This window comes from Panicum virgatum, chromosome 9K (genome assembly GCF_016808335.1).
Source record: "Panicum virgatum strain AP13 chromosome 9K, P.virgatum_v5, whole genome shotgun sequence".
Classification (NCBI taxonomy): Eukaryota; Viridiplantae; Streptophyta; class Magnoliopsida; order Poales; family Poaceae; genus Panicum; species Panicum virgatum.
The window spans coordinates 7,822,857-7,839,834 of record NC_053144.1 but is presented as its reverse complement, the minus strand read 5'-3'; the positions used below and the strand labels follow the sequence as shown (position 1 = coordinate 7,839,834).

General features: G+C 44.6%; 1 protein-coding gene across 1 annotated transcript; it reads left to right on the top strand.

Annotated features, from left to right (window-relative positions):
* Positions 1-1,317: 1,317 nt before the first annotated feature.
* On the top strand, positions 1,318-5,245 carry LOC120649822 (deoxyhypusine synthase-like). Its single transcript, XM_039926723.1, has 7 exons — positions 1,318-1,738; positions 2,371-2,538; positions 2,728-2,946; positions 3,619-3,702; positions 4,067-4,172; positions 4,241-4,476; positions 4,861-5,245. The coding sequence occupies exons 1-7, from the start codon at positions 1,325-1,327 to the stop codon at positions 4,945-4,947; spliced, it is 1,314 nt and encodes a 437-aa protein (XP_039782657.1). The 5' UTR covers positions 1,318-1,324; the 3' UTR covers positions 4,948-5,245.
* The last annotated feature ends 11,733 nt before the right edge of the window (positions 5,246-16,978 follow it).

Sequence of the window (16,978 nt, the reverse complement as noted above, 5' to 3'; positions counted from 1 at the left end):
CTACTACTCTACTGGTCCTCCTGTGCTGTGCTGCGAAACACTTGAACGGACGACGGAGACCTACGCAGATGGGCAGTTTCTCCCCCATGCAGTACTGTGCTGTGTTGTGCAGGACCGGGTCGCAGGCGGCTGTTAACATTGACAAAATGGTCACCGGCCAGCCAGGAACAGCCGGTGCGTGCCATCCATGGCGGATCTGGTCCGGGCATCTGGCTGTCTCATCCCGGAGCCTAATCGTAACCCTTGATTAGCGTTGGGTTAGATCAGGCGTCCTTTTCGGGCTATAACAGTGCCAGAGGAAAAGGTTATGAGTCATCGATCGTATGATGCGTGCGTGCACCCCGTGTTGTTTCTGTAGCGAGGGAGCGTACTACCGTGGTGGCGGACAGCGCTACTGCAGACGCTGGCGCCGTCACGTCTGACGGCCGGAACAGGTTGCAGGTAGGCCATCATCATTCATTCATCACTGCGGAGCAAGATCACCATTCACTGGTGTCGCGAGTCACCAGTCAGGCAGTCACCACCACTTCCTCACAGTCGGATTTACAGACCGTGTGCTACTGGAGTGCTGCAGACAGACGCGGATTTACCTGAACCGGCCGCCTTCATTCGGACCATGACAGCGGCGACTCCTACGCGAACATGTTGCCACAGTGCTTCGCGAACGGATCGGTAGAGCCATCTACTCGATCGGTTGTGGGGGAGGCTCGAGTTGGGGGGGGGGGGGGGGGGGGGGGGGACACAACGCGAGCGGATTGGGAGGACGACACGACAGCAGGCTGCGCGCTGGAACGCCGTCGCCTGCCAACGGCTTTGGAGCCCTGCGCCCACCCTGCTGGTTCCACAACCATCCCTGCTGGTAGTCTGGTACACTGTGCAGCTGCACTAGTGGAGTAGTGGTGGATTCACCCGGCCCCTGCACCTTCGTGTTCATACCTTAAGCGAGCGAGCGACATGCATTATGTTTGCTGTGATGTGGCCGGTGCTGATTTGTTGTGAAAGAAAAATAATGTGAAAGAAAAATACTATTAGTTGGATGCAACGAACAGAGTGGAACTCTAGCAACAGCGACGCTGCTCGGCCTGGCGATCAGCAATTCGGCATGCAGAGATGAGAAGGACAATCTGATTCTGATCTCCCAAGTTGGTTATGACTGACAATTTGTGCTCTGGTTGCCCCTCAGCCGCGGAAATACTCCAGTAACCTGTACTGTTAGGCCATGGGCTCCGGCCTGGCGCTGATCGCTAGGCCGGATTGACGAGTGTTGGCCACAAAATCCTTTCAGCCCAACAAACTTTCGGAAGGGCTCCCAACAGAACGGCCCATGGGCCGACCACTACAAGGCAAAAGGCACCGTAAAGGCAGCCGCGCGGCCCACTACAAGGCAAAAGGCACCGAAAAGGCAGCCGCGCGGCCCGCGCGGAATCCGATTCTCCTGCTACGAAGCGAAAGCGAGGCTGCTGTCTCACAGCGGCGGCGGCGGCGGCTGTTCGGGCTCAAGACTCCAGAGATGGCCGGCGCGGGAGGCGGCGTGGTGCGCGACGTGGAGGCGCTGGACGGCGTGCGCTCCATCGTGCTGAAGCCGTCGGAGTCGCTCGACGAGTCCCGCTTCACCAGGATCGCCGGCGCCGACTTCAACGACCCCGGGCTCGGGCTCGAGGGCCTGCTCGGGTCGTTCGCGTCCACGGGGTTCCAGGCGTCCAACCTCGGCGACGCCATCGACGTCGTCAACCAGATGGTACGGCGCCTGTTCCTCTCTTTATTGTCCTCCGGTGCTTGAGGTTGCGTTGGGTATTCACTGTAGCTACCTACGCGAAGAGGATAGATAGATTTCATGAAAGATTGAGAGAAACGGGTCTGCATGTAGTGCGTTTTCTGTTGATTCCCGCAAATTAATGTTTAGAGGCCTGGAATTTGCTTTGGGTTGCTTGGAGGCTAAATTGTAAAAAAGGGGAAGCTGATTCTGTGATACATGTCCAGCTGTGACAATTTCAGTGATGTAGGTAAGTTATATTTGAGCAGAATTGTGGTAACAGTAAAGGGACAGAAGTATATTAGTACCAACCTTCAGGCATTGGCAGCTCCGACTGACAGTTAATTTATGGGGCTTGAAGTTTTGAACAAAATGGAGCAAATGGACAAAAATGGCTAGGGAAGTTTCTGCTTTGTTCTGGATTGCTTTCAGAAAACATTTGTAGGTTTATTTTCTTTTGGAGTAAGCTAGAAGTGCCTATACACAAAATATCTTTTTAATCACAATATTTGCCTGGCACATTTTAATCATTTTCAGTTTTGTCTAGTTTGCTACTATCATCATTTGTAAAGTTCTGATTGTTGCTAATGTTTTCTCCTGTGTTTGATACACTATAGTTAGATTGGAGGTTGTCCCATGAGAAGCCTGGTGAAGATTGTGATGAAGCTGAACTTGACCCCAAATACAGAGAATCTGTGAAGTGCAAGATATTTCTGGGCTTCACTTCAAACCTTGTGTCTTCTGGCATTCGGGATATAATCCGATTTCTAGCTCAGCATCGCATGGTAAATTCTCCAACTCCTGTATTACACATGCAAATTTGTAATGAAAAGAAGTTTCAATGTCCCTTTGTGAATTGGTCCACTTGAAGCATGCCTAGGCATACCTGTTCCAGTAAATCGTAGCATTACTAAATGCATTGTGGTCTAATTCTAATGCCACTAACTTTTTCTACAAAAAATGGTTCTCTTCAGGTAGATGTTATTGTTACAACTGCTGGGGGTATAGAGGAGGATCTCATTAAATGTCTTGCACCAACTTATAGAGGTGATTTTTCTTTACCTGGAGCACTACTGCGGTCAAAAGGATTGAACCGGATAGGAAATCTGTTGGTGCCCAATGATAACTATTGCAAGTTTGAGAATTGGATCATGCCTATATTTGACCAGATGCTACTAGAACAATCTACCGAGGTAACTACTAGTTCTTAAGCTATGTAATGTTTCTGCCATCTGAAACAAAGCTACCTGCTGATGACAGTTCTCATTTGCCATATACAATTGCTATTAGAGATGCTAGATAGAAGTGTAATATGTTTATATGAATATGTTTCTGTCTTGCAGCCTGTAGAATGTTTCTTGTAGAAGGGCATAGACCTTTTTTATGAATCTGGCATGGAATAGAAAGTTCTTAAAAAAAACTATTTTTCTAGCATGTTACTTATACAAAAGATCAAAATCTATTCTGACATTTGCTTGGCCTTGCTTGCAAAGCTTCCTTTGTTGCTCTCATTTTACTTTTTCCTTGCCTTTAGAGCGATGAATAGTGACTTTCGTGTTTCTCTTTCTTTCTAGCAATGTCTGTATGAACTTGAACAGACAGACAAGTGAGATCTTACCAAACCAAATGTGTGAAGAATGAGCTATTAGTTTCTGCAGAAGTCGCTGAATATCAATACAGAGAAGGTTATACCTTACTGGATATTTGATGTTTTAACTTCAAAGCAGCCTACATTTTTCACATCATTAATTTGTTGTAATAGCTTACCTGGTAGCTCTTGGGTATCAATGATGGATCCTGTACTTCTGGAAACATGTAGCGGACCATATTTGTATGTCTCTGTATCAATTTATTGTTGCCTGCAGAATGTTTGGACACCGTCAAAGGTGATAGCTCGTCTTGGCAAAGAAATAAACGACGAAAGCTCCTATCTTTATTGGGCATACAAGGTAATATGCTTTTGACATTACCTGTGTATTTTTAGGAAGTATTAAAAGAATTGCAGGAATGGGAACTTGCTGATTCTATTTCCAATTCGACGATGATCATCTATTCCTTTCATGATATGTGACTCATCTCATTAGATAATACTATATTTTTATAGATATTGCTAGTCAAAATTAGAAAAACTTCGCTTAGACCAAACCTAGATGGACTTGTATTTATGATAAGTGGAAGTGCCCTTTTTTTTCCAGGTTGAATATGTTATACAAACTTTCATTGAATATCGTGCTTTTCTCTTGTTTAAGTTCTTATTTTCACAAGCTGCTTTGTTGAGGTCACACTATGCTTACTCATTGTAACTTTGACCAGAATAACATTCCTGTGTACTGCCCATCATTGACTGACGGATCACTTGGAGACATGCTGTTCTGTCATGCAGTCCGCAATCCTGGCCTTATTATTGACATAGTACAAGGTATATGATTCACTGCGCTTTCCTTGCCTTTGCTTTTGTGGCTAACATTGAACTCGAAATCATTACAGATATACGGTTCATGAATGGGGAAGCCATCCATGCAACGCCAAGGAAGACAGGGATAATAGTTCTTGGTGGAGGCCTTCCAAAGCATCATATATGCAATGCTAATATGTTCCGCAATGGAGCGGACTATGCAGTCTATATTAACACAGCCCAAGAGTTTGATGGTAGTGATTCAGGAGCACAGCCTGATGAAGCAGTTTCATGGGGAAAGATCAAGGGTTCAGCGAAACCTGTGAAGGTATAGGTTCCTTCATGAATCGAGTTAAACTTCCTTTGGTAGACACTATGCTGCACGCACAAACTCTTTGTTTGTCTTGCAATGAGGTCTATCTAAAGCAGCAAAATATCTAAATGATTTCAAACTGTCATTAATATCTAAAAACATCTTAACTTACCTTAGTAAATGTACAACTTATAATTGACAGAATATTTACACACATGCATTTTGGGATACAAATATGCAGCTATTTTAGTAACTGATGGATATGGATGATTATCTGACTGATACCATTGTGGTTTCTCTGCTAATAGAAATAAATCATCATATTAGGGTAGCATAGTCATGCACCAGATTCAGTTATTGGTTTAACAATCTGATCTGTTTAAAAATTTGGAAATCCAGGTGCATTGTGATGCGAGTATTGCTTTCCCGCTTCTTGTTGCTGCAACATTTGCACGTAAAGTTCACGGATCCAAATCAACAAACTGAATCTCTGGCAGTGAGCTGTGGATCTCCAGCTGAATTTTGATGAACTATCCAAATGATTGTTGATGTACGAGACCTGAATAACTATGGATTACGTGCGAGGTTGTTGACTTGGCATGACAGTGCCACCATTCTTAGGTTGTCACTGTTAGCACAATCTTTACTGCAATCGGGCGAGCTGCACTCCGGAGTATTTAACAACTTTAGAAGATAGACTAACATTTGAAAATAACATAATCAAGACTTTTCAAAATATATATCAATATTTTGTAGAAAGTAATGCAGTGAACATTTTCTATTTGCTACATATGAGTAGAACAGATTCAGCATTTTCCAAAGCAACGGTGTTGTAGAAGATATCTCTAGCTCGGTGGGAATTGGACGTGGCCATCCTGGCGACGGCTCGGACCTGACGAGCTTCCTCTTCCTCCGCCCTGGCCACGACACGCTCGCCCAGGTCGCGCCGCGGGGCCTCTTCCCGCCACGTCGTCATGGCCGACCCGGAGAGAACGAAGCGGAGGCGGGGGATCGCCACTCGGGCGCTCACGACTCACCGGCGGGCGGCGTGTTTCTTGGCGGGCATTGGGCGAATTGGTTTCCTTCTCGAGGAAGCAGGGAGCCGCCATGGCAACCGACGGCCAGACACCTGTGTCGACCCGTGCGTCGGTTAGATGCGCACAGTAATAACCCGTCGCGCTCTCGTCCGCTCTGGTTGGCTTTCCGGGTTCTCCTCTCGTGGCCGATCCGGACTGCCATTGCCCTCCACTCCAGATCGATAGATATACGCAAGCCGTTCGTCTCACCAGAACGAACAACTCGAGCCCACACGCGACCAAACTCCGCGAAGGCGAAGCGGCCGCCGTCTCGCTTACCAGAACGAACAACTCGAGCCCACACGCGACCAAACTCCGCGAAGGCGAAGCGGCCGCCGTCTCGCTTACCAGAACGAACAACTCGAGCCCACACCCGACCAAACTCCGCGAAGGCGAAGCGGCCGCCGCTGTAATCGGACGGATTCCGCCGGACTGCCGCCGCTCCAGGTGCGTTCACGCTAGCTACATCCATACCATCTGGACATTGCCGATTGACGTCCGTAGAGCTGCCGCGGCCGCCACGCAGCATCGATCTGCTTTTGTGCACCACCCTATTGTATTGATGCCATCTTCCGAAATTCTAGCTATATCGTCCAGGGCCGTAGCATAATTGGGTGATTTTCTCCTCACCCTTCTGGTCCCTAGAAATCGAACTGACAGTGTGGTGCCGAAATCGAAGTATGCTTTTACTGTTGTTTAGTTTCGATCTGTGTCTGAACTTATTTCTGTTTTGCATGTACGCGTAGACAGTTTTGCATCTATTTTCGTGTGTGGGCTGTAAGTTCTTGTCGATCCATGAGTTCAAAAGTTAAATTGTTTGAATTGAGAGGTGAGTAACATTGCAAAGTACAAATGGAACATGGTATAGACTATTTCATCATGAATACTCTGGTCAAATTGGTATATGTTTTACTATTATGTATAGCATTATTTTTAAAATAACCATCACATAATATCGAGTTGGATATATTGATATTAAATAACGAGCACTTGAATCTCAAAGTTTTTTTTTTGCAAAGAAATTTCAATGTGTTCTTGACTCTTTTAATCACAGAATCCACTACTACAAAAACGTTGATTTGTCCCGGTTGGGAAACCGCTGTTGTCCCGGTTTCCCAACCGGGAACGCCTGTCCGGGACAAAAGGGGGTGCCCTTTTGTCCCGGTTGTGGCAACCGGGACAAAAGAGGACCTTTTGTCCCGGTTGGTAACACCAACCGGGACAAAAGGTGCAGCCAGCGCCCACGTGGCTGGCGCACCCTTTTGTCCCGGTTGGTGTTACCAACCGGGACAAAAGGTCTCTTTTTTTTTCATGTTTTTCTTTTCTCAATTCTTTTTCTATTTCAATTATACTTTTGCATTTCAATAAAACTTATGTATTGGAATTCAGTGTGTATGATCTCCACTAATATATACATATATATATAGTTACTTATATAATATTTGTCCTAGATAGTTTTCATATATAAATTAATTCACTTATATATATATGTATACACATATCTATACATGTGAATTCCTTTACATATGAAAATGTCTAGGACCAATATTATATAAATATATATATATACACATATATATTATTGGAGTGCTTATATATATAATACATACATACTCCATCATATTTGCATAGGTATATTCGTTCTTAATTACATAGTAGAATTTGCCTTTTGGAAATTTAATACATACATACATACTCATAAATAGAAATTTAATACATAGACACACATATATATTTACATAGTTATATTCGTTCTTAATTACATATATACGCGTATATTGTCATATTTACTGTGATTGTCAATATTAGATATTCCATCATAGTAGAATTCGCCTTTTGGATCGAGGACTTGCTCAACAATAAATCCGGAGAATTGTTCTTGAATCGCCATAACCTTTTCCTCCGGTATGAGTTTATCGCGCATCTCCCCGACCTATGGAAAAAAGGGATAATTAATTTCGACTAATTAAAATACGAGTTCAAATATTAACAAGTTTTTTTACTTACTTCCTCCTCCCAATCTGTCCAGCCCTTTGGAGGACCTACCAGACCATGGATGTTCTCGCATACATAGTATGCGCACAATACAGTGCCTGGTTTCTGCCTCATACACTTTAAGAGAGAAGAAATTATCAGGTATTTACATGAATATATAATAAAACTAATGAATCGTGCAACGAATCATCCAAGCGCGTACCGGAAAATCTGTCTTGATCTTCAATTCCTTGTCAAATTTGCCTGGATGATTTTTAGCGAATTCTTTCCAAACCCTGTGCATGATTAGAACAATTATAGTCAAGTAACAAAGTGATTCAAATTATCGGTCATGGACGGAGTAGTGGTAGAATTACTTTTTCATCATGTTAAGAAGATTTTCGTATTGTTCTGGAGGTCTCCTCAATGAGTCCATAACCACGAGTAGGCTCTTCTCGGGAATTATGACAATTAGGATCCAGTGTTCACTGCAAGATTATACGGAGGCAGTTCTTGGTAGTTAAGGTTTAAACAATTCGATTACAGAATAGAAAGAGTTAGACGGAAGGAATCACTCACGCAAAGTTGTAAGGAAACAATATCATTTGCTTGTTGTGATAAACGCTTATGTACTTGAACAACATTTGGAATATCTCATCGGTATTGTCGCGTAGAAGCCTCCAATTACAAGTAATTGGGTCGATGAAGCCGAGGTGAGAGTATCCCTTTCTTCTGCAAGTATGTATCTCCATTCTACATGATACCGAATAAATCAAGAGATCAGTATGTTGAGATCATGCAAAACAATACGTAAGGAGAGTAAAATACTTACAGAACCCACAAGGCGACCATAGAGATGTCGAGGGCCTCCTGATGGAATAGTTGGTAAATTTCTTCCCAGTTTATCCATAGAATGGCCTCCCCCCGTAAGAAATCGTCATCTTTAATCTTTGCGCCCTGCATGAAGATGCAATCGGCCATCGCACGCATGTAGTGCTGGTGCAGCTTATACATTTGCGTTGGAAGCACAGACACTACTTCGGGGGGTACAAGAGTTTTGCCGATCTCAAACGTCCATTTGACGACCACATCGGCCTTTGGAATATCTTCTCCCCCTGCAATCTGAGCGGCCGTCAGGTTTGATTCTTTCAAAAATGTAACAAAGTCTTGTTCTTGCGTCGTCTGTCCCACTACGAGAGGCTCTATTGATTGTTTCTTTTGGGCTCCGAGCTGTGGAACGTCGGACGACGACGACTTTGATTGTCTCTTCTTTTTCTCAGTAGTTTTGATAATTGTGCGTTCGTAGTCTGAAGGGGGGTCTCTCGGAATGAATTTTCTCTTATTTGCTTCGCACATTCCCTTAAAAAATTTCAAATCTATCGGATTTATCACTTTCTCGGGCTCCGGCTTCGGCTTCGGCTTGAAGTGCTCTTTAACTCTTTCTTGAGTTATCCGATCGCATTCTTCAAGGCTCATGTCCCAGGGTTTAATAGGAGCCTCCTTGGTTTTCTTCTTCTTTTCCTTCTTCTTTGGAGGCTCCCTAGCCGGTGCAGCTACCTTCTTTGCCGGCGGCCGTTTCTGCTTCTTTGCCGGCGGCGGAGGGGGTGACCATGGAGGCGACGGTGACGCTTGAGTGTTCATCGGCGCATGAGATGATGGTGATGGAGAATGTGCCGGTGAACCTTGCCGAGACAGTGCTGCCCTTGGGGAGTTTTGCGGAGATGCCGGTCTTGGAGAGGCATGCTGAGATGCCGGTCTTGGTGTTTGATCATCCGACTTTAGGACAATGTAGCGCTTATCCCATAGGATGTAGCCATGAATGGCTTCTGCTAGTGTCCTCTCCCCATCGCCTCCAGGAATATCAAGCTCGAGCGTCTCCCAACCCTGGCACACCTGCTCCACGCCAACTCTTGTGTATCTAGGCGGAATTTGCTGCCCGTGGTACACGTCGCCTGGTTCGGTTGGCATGGCGGTACCGTACGCAACAGTGAACATTAAGTTCTTAACGGCAGTCTGCAGGTCACAAGGTGTCCGGTGGGTGATCTCATCCACTGGAAATCGCTGCGGGGCCGACGCTTCAACTGCGGCCTGGATCCCCGTGGGCTCGGCAGCGGCGACGTCTGTGGAAGCGCAGCTGCTTTTCCGCTGAGACAGGTGATCTGCTGCGACACTAGGCTCTGGAGGCAACGTTTGCGCTTGCTGTTGCTGGCTCATTGCTACGGCCACTTGGCGTTGAACCTCTTCCTCCAGTCTTTGATCGTGTGACATGAGCCGTTCCTCTAGCCTTCGCAGGTGCTCCCGCTCATCATTCTTTCTTCTTTGCCGGCTTCTATATGAATCAATGTATTCCCTGAACCCATACTTCCACGGAACCACGCCTTTGCCTCTTGTGCGGCCCGGATGCTCTGGATTCCCAAGGGCGTAAGTCAGCTCGTCCCTCTCTCTATCCGGCTGGAATGTTCCCTCGGCCGCTGCTTGTATGGCCTCCTGTAGTCTCTGGGCTGCTCGCTGGATGTTTGGCCCATAGATGCAGTCACCAGTCAATGGGTCCAAGCTTCCCCCGTGACCATAAAACCAGGTCCTTGACCTTTCAGGCCAGTTCATGGTCGCAGGTCGGATGCCTCTGTCAAGCAGATCCTGCTCCATCTTCTCCCATTTGGGTACTGCAAGCTTGTAGCCTCCTTGGCCTAGAGTGTGATGGTACACTTTCTTCGAGGCGTTGTCTTTGGCCTTCTGCATCTTCTGAAGCCCAAGCTCTGAAGACTTGTATTCCACAAATGCATCCCAGTGACCCCTGAGCTTTTCGAGCTCGCCGGTAAATACGGGTGTGGTCCCGGTCTTGATATATTTCTTCGTCAAAATTTTCTTGAATGATCGCAGTTGTTCGGCCATCTTACTCAGGGTCCAGCGCTTGCATATCTCTTCGGATTCAGCTGGAACCGTGAAGTTTTTCTTAAGCTCCCGCCAGCACCATTCTTTTTCTCTTTCGGGTACCGCATCCCGTTCCTCGCTTGGATTGGAAGCTTTCCAGAGCCTAAAGCTGATCGGGATGTGGTCCCTGACAATACATCCGGATTGTCTTATGAATTTTTTGGCGGCAGCTTCTGGAGCGATCGGTTCGCCATCTGGACCAACTTCCGTTATAATGAACCGCCCTTCCAGTTTTTTTGTTGGGCCTCGCTTCGTCTTTTTCTGCTGCGACGATGATCCAGACGGCTATAAAAAAAACATTCATAGTATTCATATAGATTCAGATGAAAATATGATTGTCACTACAAATAAGTATAGTTTTGATATGTACATTAGCACTTTGTTCAGCAGCAGCGTCATCCTGAATAGATGGTGCCTCAATTCCATCACCGGACATATTCAAATATATGTCGGTATTGCTGCCATCATCAGCTTGTTCAGCGACATCTCCTTGACCTTCGCCAATCATATTCAACAGGAACTGTTCGTCTTCCGCGTCTGTGTGTCGCGGGTCCATCGTAACTAAAATATGAATACAAATAAAACCCTTAAAAATTATCTAAATAATCCACTCCAGAAATTTGCGGCTAGGGATAGGCGGAGGGCCGAGGGCCGAAGGCGAAGGGCTCAAAGCCAAGGGCCGGAGGCGCACTGGGGCGAACGCGGAGCCGGGGGGGACGTGGGCTCAGGGCGAGCTATGAGCAGAGACGGAGAGAATGATTCTTTTGCATTGGGGGCTTCCTTGCTAGGCTTTATTGAATTGGGTCCATATATGATACTCTCTCCATGTCAAAATAAGTATAGTTTTTTGCATCCAAATTTTGTCCCACAAAGAATGTAGTTTTAGCTTGTAATGAGATTCATCTAATTAAAGCAATACTAATTATACTCTCTCCATGTCAAAATAAGTATAGTTTTTTTCCTATATGATTTTTTTGTTTCATTTTCTTTCTGGAAGATCACATCTAGATATAAGTGTCACTATCGATCTGATGACAATTGGATTGAATCACTAGAGGTTCAAACAGTAACCAAGCCATTTGCAGTAGAAGAACAGAAACATTATGGTATTTCCTTTCACGATTCTACTGATCATGATAGATCTAAAAATTAAACTCATATAACTAATATTCTTTTCTTAACTATCCAGCTTTCATTTGTATGTACTATTTCTTTTGACAACTAAAATTGAATATTTCACGCTTAGTTTTGGTTCTCTTACTATTGCTAGCATCGATGTATCATTATTAAATCAGTTATTTGTAGGATGGAATGCTCAAGTTTTGCCAAAAAGGAGGCATTGGTTTAGGAGGCTTGTTCAGTGGACTCAAAGGGATACATCAAAACCTGAATTCAATCTGGGACTCATTGGTCAAGAACAAACAGGTAGCATGCTAGAAAAAAATATTTATCATTAAATTACATCTCTCATAATTGCTGTGCATCTTTTAAAGTAAAAGTCAATACAATCATTTACCTGTACGATACAGAAAAAGGCAAAAGCTTTCCTTTCTACCACCAGTTTTTATTCTTAATTCCTTGAAACATTGAATTTCCTTTTTGCCAGTGGGTTCTCTCAATGAAATATGGTTCCAAAACCCATCCAGTGCCAAAGGGGAAATGAAGCTTCAACTGACAGGTAAAATGGAAAATAAGCTGAAGTAAAATAAGCTTAGAATTACTGCAGCATTAGGTGTGAAGAAGGACATTTTCTGAGCAATTATTTTTTGTTTCCTGTCTCTTTTCCAGTAGGCTTTACAGTGTGAAGAAGAACAGATCGAAGAATACCCACACAACAGGGCGGCGGCGCGGCGGCGTGCAGTGGAGGCCGCCGACGAGGGCGTGCGCGCGGAGTGGAGGCCGGGGGCGGCGCTCGCAGGGACGACGGCGCTCGGTGACGTGGGCTCGCGCGGCGGGGCTCTGGGCGGCAACGTCGACGGCGGCGGTGCTCGGGGAGCTCGAGCGGTGGGGGGAGCAGGGGAACGGACGGCGCGGGAGGGAGGAAGGGCGAAGGAGGGAGGAAGCTAGGAAATATATGGGGGGGGCCTTTTGTCCCGGGTGAAGCCACCACCCGGGACAAAAGGTCCTTTTGTCCCGGGTGGTGGCTTCACCCGGGACAAAAGGCCCCCCCTTTTGTCCCGGGTGAAACCACCACCCGGGACAAAAGAACCTTTTGTCCCGGGTGGTGGCTTCACCCGGGACAAAAGGGGTTTTTGGGCGGGCCGGGAAAATTCCCAGCCCGCGGCCCACCTTTAGTCCCGGGTGGATCTACCACCCGGGACAAAAGGGGCCCGTTTTCCCTCGTTCCCGCCTAATGTTATGTTTGTTTTTGTTTCTTTTAACTTCTCTTTTAAAATTGGCTTTCATTTGTTATTTCAGTTAATAAAATTATGATTCCAAAAATTATGGAACAAAATTTCTTATCTCTATATAAACTTGATACACGCAACAAAAATAATTAATTTTCATTCAAGTGATTGGGTCAATGAAATATCTAACTTTTTTGAAATCATATTTGTTATTTTGACCATGCAAAAATATATTAGGTGAAATTTTTTTTCAAACTGTTGCTTTTCGATAGAAAGTGGATTCTATCACGATATTAACGTTTAAAAAGTGAATTTTAGATAAAATTAAGCAATTTCATGATATTAATGAGTAGTGTGTGAGTTTGAGAGATAGTGTGTGTTAGTGAGATTGTGTGTGTTAGTGAAAGAGTATAGTGTGTTAATGTGAATGTAATTTCATGAAATAAATAAAATGATTCAAGTACATGAAGGATTAGCGGTAACAGACTTTCTCTTCACAAATGTCCCTTGATTATGATCACGGCGCAAGTATGGAGCATCATCATTGGCTAGCAGGATGCATGGATCAGCATTTACTTCGAAAGGTGGAATGGCAACAAAATTATTATATTCTTCTGAAAAGTCTGTCTTGTCCTCCACTCCAACGATGTTTCTCTTTCCTGATAGAACTATGTGTCGCTTAGGCTCATCCTTTTGCTTGTTGATCCCCTTCTTTGGCTTGCTGGACATGTCCTTAATGTAGAAAACCTGAGCGACATCCTGGGCTAGGACAAATGGCTCGTCTCTATACCCAAGATTGTTGAGATCAACTATTGTCATCCCATACTCATCTTTTGTTACCCCTCCTCCAGATAGCTTAACCCATTGGCAACGAAATAGAGGCACCTTGAAATTTGGACCGTAATCCAGCTCCCATATCTCTTCAATGTAGCCGTAATATGTGTCTTTTTTTTCCATTATTGTCCGTGGCATCCATACGAACACCGCTGTTTTGGTTGGTACTCTTTTTATCTTGGGCTATCGTATAAAATGTGTTTCCATTTATCTCGTACCCTTGGTATGTTAAGATATTCCAAGATGGTCCCCTAGCCAATAAGAACAGTTGTTCACTTATATCCATGTTATGCATTAGATGCTTCCGCAACCAGCTACAGAAAGTGTTCATGTGCTCACGTGTAATCCATGCCTCAGACTTTTCCGGGAAATTGGAGAGCAGAATTTTCTTGTGTTCCTCGATATATGGGTCAACCAAGGATGATTGTTGAAGAACCGTATAATGCGCTTTCTTGAATGAGAAATCATCTGTGCAGACATAAGATTTCTTTCCTAATGTACCCTTTCCAGATAGTCTCCCCTCATATCGCGATTCAGGGACTCCAATCAGTTTAAGGTCATCAATAAAGTCAACACAAAAGTCAATGACCTCCTCAGTTCCGTAGGCACTGGCGATGCTTCCTTCTGGACGAGCTCTATTACGAACACATTTCTTGAGTACCCCCATGAACCTTTCGAATGGGAACATGTTGTGTAGAAATACTGGTCCGAGAATATCAATCTCTTTGACAAGGTGCACTAGAAGATGTGTCATGATGTTGAAGAAAGATGGTGGAAATATCAGCTCAAAGCCAACAAGACATTGCACCACATCGTTTTGCAGCTTTATCAAATTCTCCGGGTCAATTATCTTCTGAGAAACTGCGTTGAGGAAGGCACATATCTTCACGATGGTTAACCGGACGTTATCAGGCAGAATCCCCCGCAGCACAACCGGAAGAAGTTCGGTCATAAGCACATGGCAGTCATGGGACTTGAGATTTGTAAATTTCTTCTCTGCCAAATTTAAGATTCCTTTTATATTGGATGAGTATCCAGATGGAACCTTTATACTGCTCAAGCAGTCAAACATGGTTTCTTTCTCTTCCTTGCTAAGAGTATAGCTGGCAGGACTTAAGTATTGTCGTCCATTATCTCGCTGTTGTGGATGTAAGGCATCTCGTTCTTCCATACGTTGCAATTCTTGACGTGCTTCTACTGTATCTTTTGTCTTTCCGTACACTCCCAAGAATGCTATCAGGTTGACGCAAAAATTCTTCGTGAGGTGCATCACATCAATTGCATGACGAACATCTAAGACTTCCCAATATGGTAGCTCCCAAAATATAGATTTCTTCTTCCACATGGGCGCCATTCCATTTTCGTTCGGAACAGGTTGGCTACCAGATCCCTTTCCAAAAACAACTTCTAGATCTTTTACCATGTTGAAGACGTCTTTACCACTACGGTGCATCGGTTTTGTTCGGTGGTCCGCTTGGCCTTTGAAATGCTTGCCCTTCTTTCGTACCGCATGCCTGATGGGAAGAAACCGACGATGACCCATGTATACAACCTTCTTACAGTGAGTCAACCATATATTATCGGTATCATCTAAACAGTGTGTGCATGCTTTGTATCCCTTGTTCGAATGTCCTGACAAGTTACTAAGAGCAGGCCAGTCATTGATCGTTACGAACAGCAATGCTCGTAGGTTGAAGTTTTCCTGTTTGTATTCATCCCACATCCGTACACCTTCATCGCCCCAGAGCAATAAGAGTTCTTCGACCAATGGTCTTAGGTACACATCAATGTCATTTCCGGGCTGCTTTGGACCCGGGATAAGCACTGGCATCATGATGAACTTTCGTTTCATGCAGAGCCATGGTGGAAGATTGTACAGACAAAGAGTCACAGGCCAAGTGCTATGACCACTGCTCATCTCACCAAAAGGATTCATGCCATCCGTACTCAAACCGAACCTTATGTTTCTCGCATCCAAATCAAATTTAGGGTACGTTCTATCTATTTTTCTCCACTGCGACCCATCAGCGGGGTGTCTCAACATCGAGTCTTTCTTGCGTTCCTCTTTGTGCCATCGCATCAACTTAGCATTATCTTTATTTCTAAACAGACGCTTCAAACGTGGTATTATAGGCAAATACCACATGACCTTCGCAGGAACTCTCTTCCGGGGAGGCTCTCCCTCGACATCTCCAGGATCATCTTTTCTAATCTTGTAACGCAATGCACTGCATACGGGACATGCATCCAAATTCTCGTACTCGCCTCGGTAGAGGATGCAGTCGTTGGGGCATGCATGTATCTTTTGCACTTCCAGTCCCAAAGGGCAAACAAGTTGTTTGGCTTCATACGTTGTGGCAGGCAATTCATTGTCCTTAGGAAGCATTTTTTTAACAAGTTTGAGTAATTCACCAAATCCCTTGTCGGATACACCATTTGTCGCCTTCCATTGCAGCAACTCCAAGGTGGTGCCAAGTTTCTTAAATCCATTTTGACAATCTGGGTACAACAACTTATGGTGGTCCTCTAACAACTTCTGGAACTTCAACCTCTCCGTTTCACTCTCACAGTCTGCCTGCACATTGTGCAATGCTTGCCCCAGATCGTCGCTGGGATCATTTTCTGCTACATCTACTTCGGGCTCTTCCATGGGAATATCGTCATCGAATGCACCGATTCCAGCATTCCCGGGAAAGTGGTCGTCAAAATCTTCTTCTTCATTGTCTTCCATGGTAACCCCCTGTTCTCCGTGCTTCGTCCAACAAACATACTTTTTCATGAAACCATTTGCGAAAATGTGGCTGTGTAGGATTCTTGAAGATGAGTAATCCTTGTTATTGTTGCAATGAACACACGGGCAGCACATAAAACCATTCTGCTTGTTTGCCTCAGCCACAGACAAAAAATAATGCAGGCCATCAATGAATTCTTTCGAACGTCGGTCAGCATTGTACATCCATTGCCGGTCCATCTGCATTTTAAATAAATCGATTTGAATTCTTTACACGTATCGAATAAATAAAATATATCAAACCTAAATTAAACTAAATGTAACATAACATGAATAATTAAAAGATATGCAATATCTATCATACATCTTGATTAATTAAAAGGGGTACTTAATCCATTACAGAACTTAACAAAGGAGTACTATACATGAAATTTAAAAATTCGGTCAACAACACATAGGTTTTCAACCGTCCTTGCGTTGGAACGCAGAATGTTCTAACGGATTTCTTGCTGGCGCAGAATAAGATGGCGGAGCTGAAACCTCCGAGTTTGGTGGTGACGAACCGTAACGCCGCAATAAATCCTCAAGATCAAACGGAGGTTCCTCGCCCCTTGCCATGCATT

Excerpts from the sequence above, each read along its gene's own strand:
- LOC120649822 (XM_039926723.1), top strand. The coding sequence starts at position 1,325 with ATGGGCCGACCACTACAAGGCAAAAGGCACCGTAAAGGCAGCCGCGCG. Across the intron at positions 3,703-4,066 it reads ATCTTTATTGGGCATACAAG|AATAACATTCCTGTGTACTG; the intron begins GTAATATGCTTT and ends AACTTTGACCAG. Across the intron at positions 4,173-4,240 it reads TATTATTGACATAGTACAAG|ATATACGGTTCATGAATGGG; the intron begins GTATATGATTCA and ends AAATCATTACAG.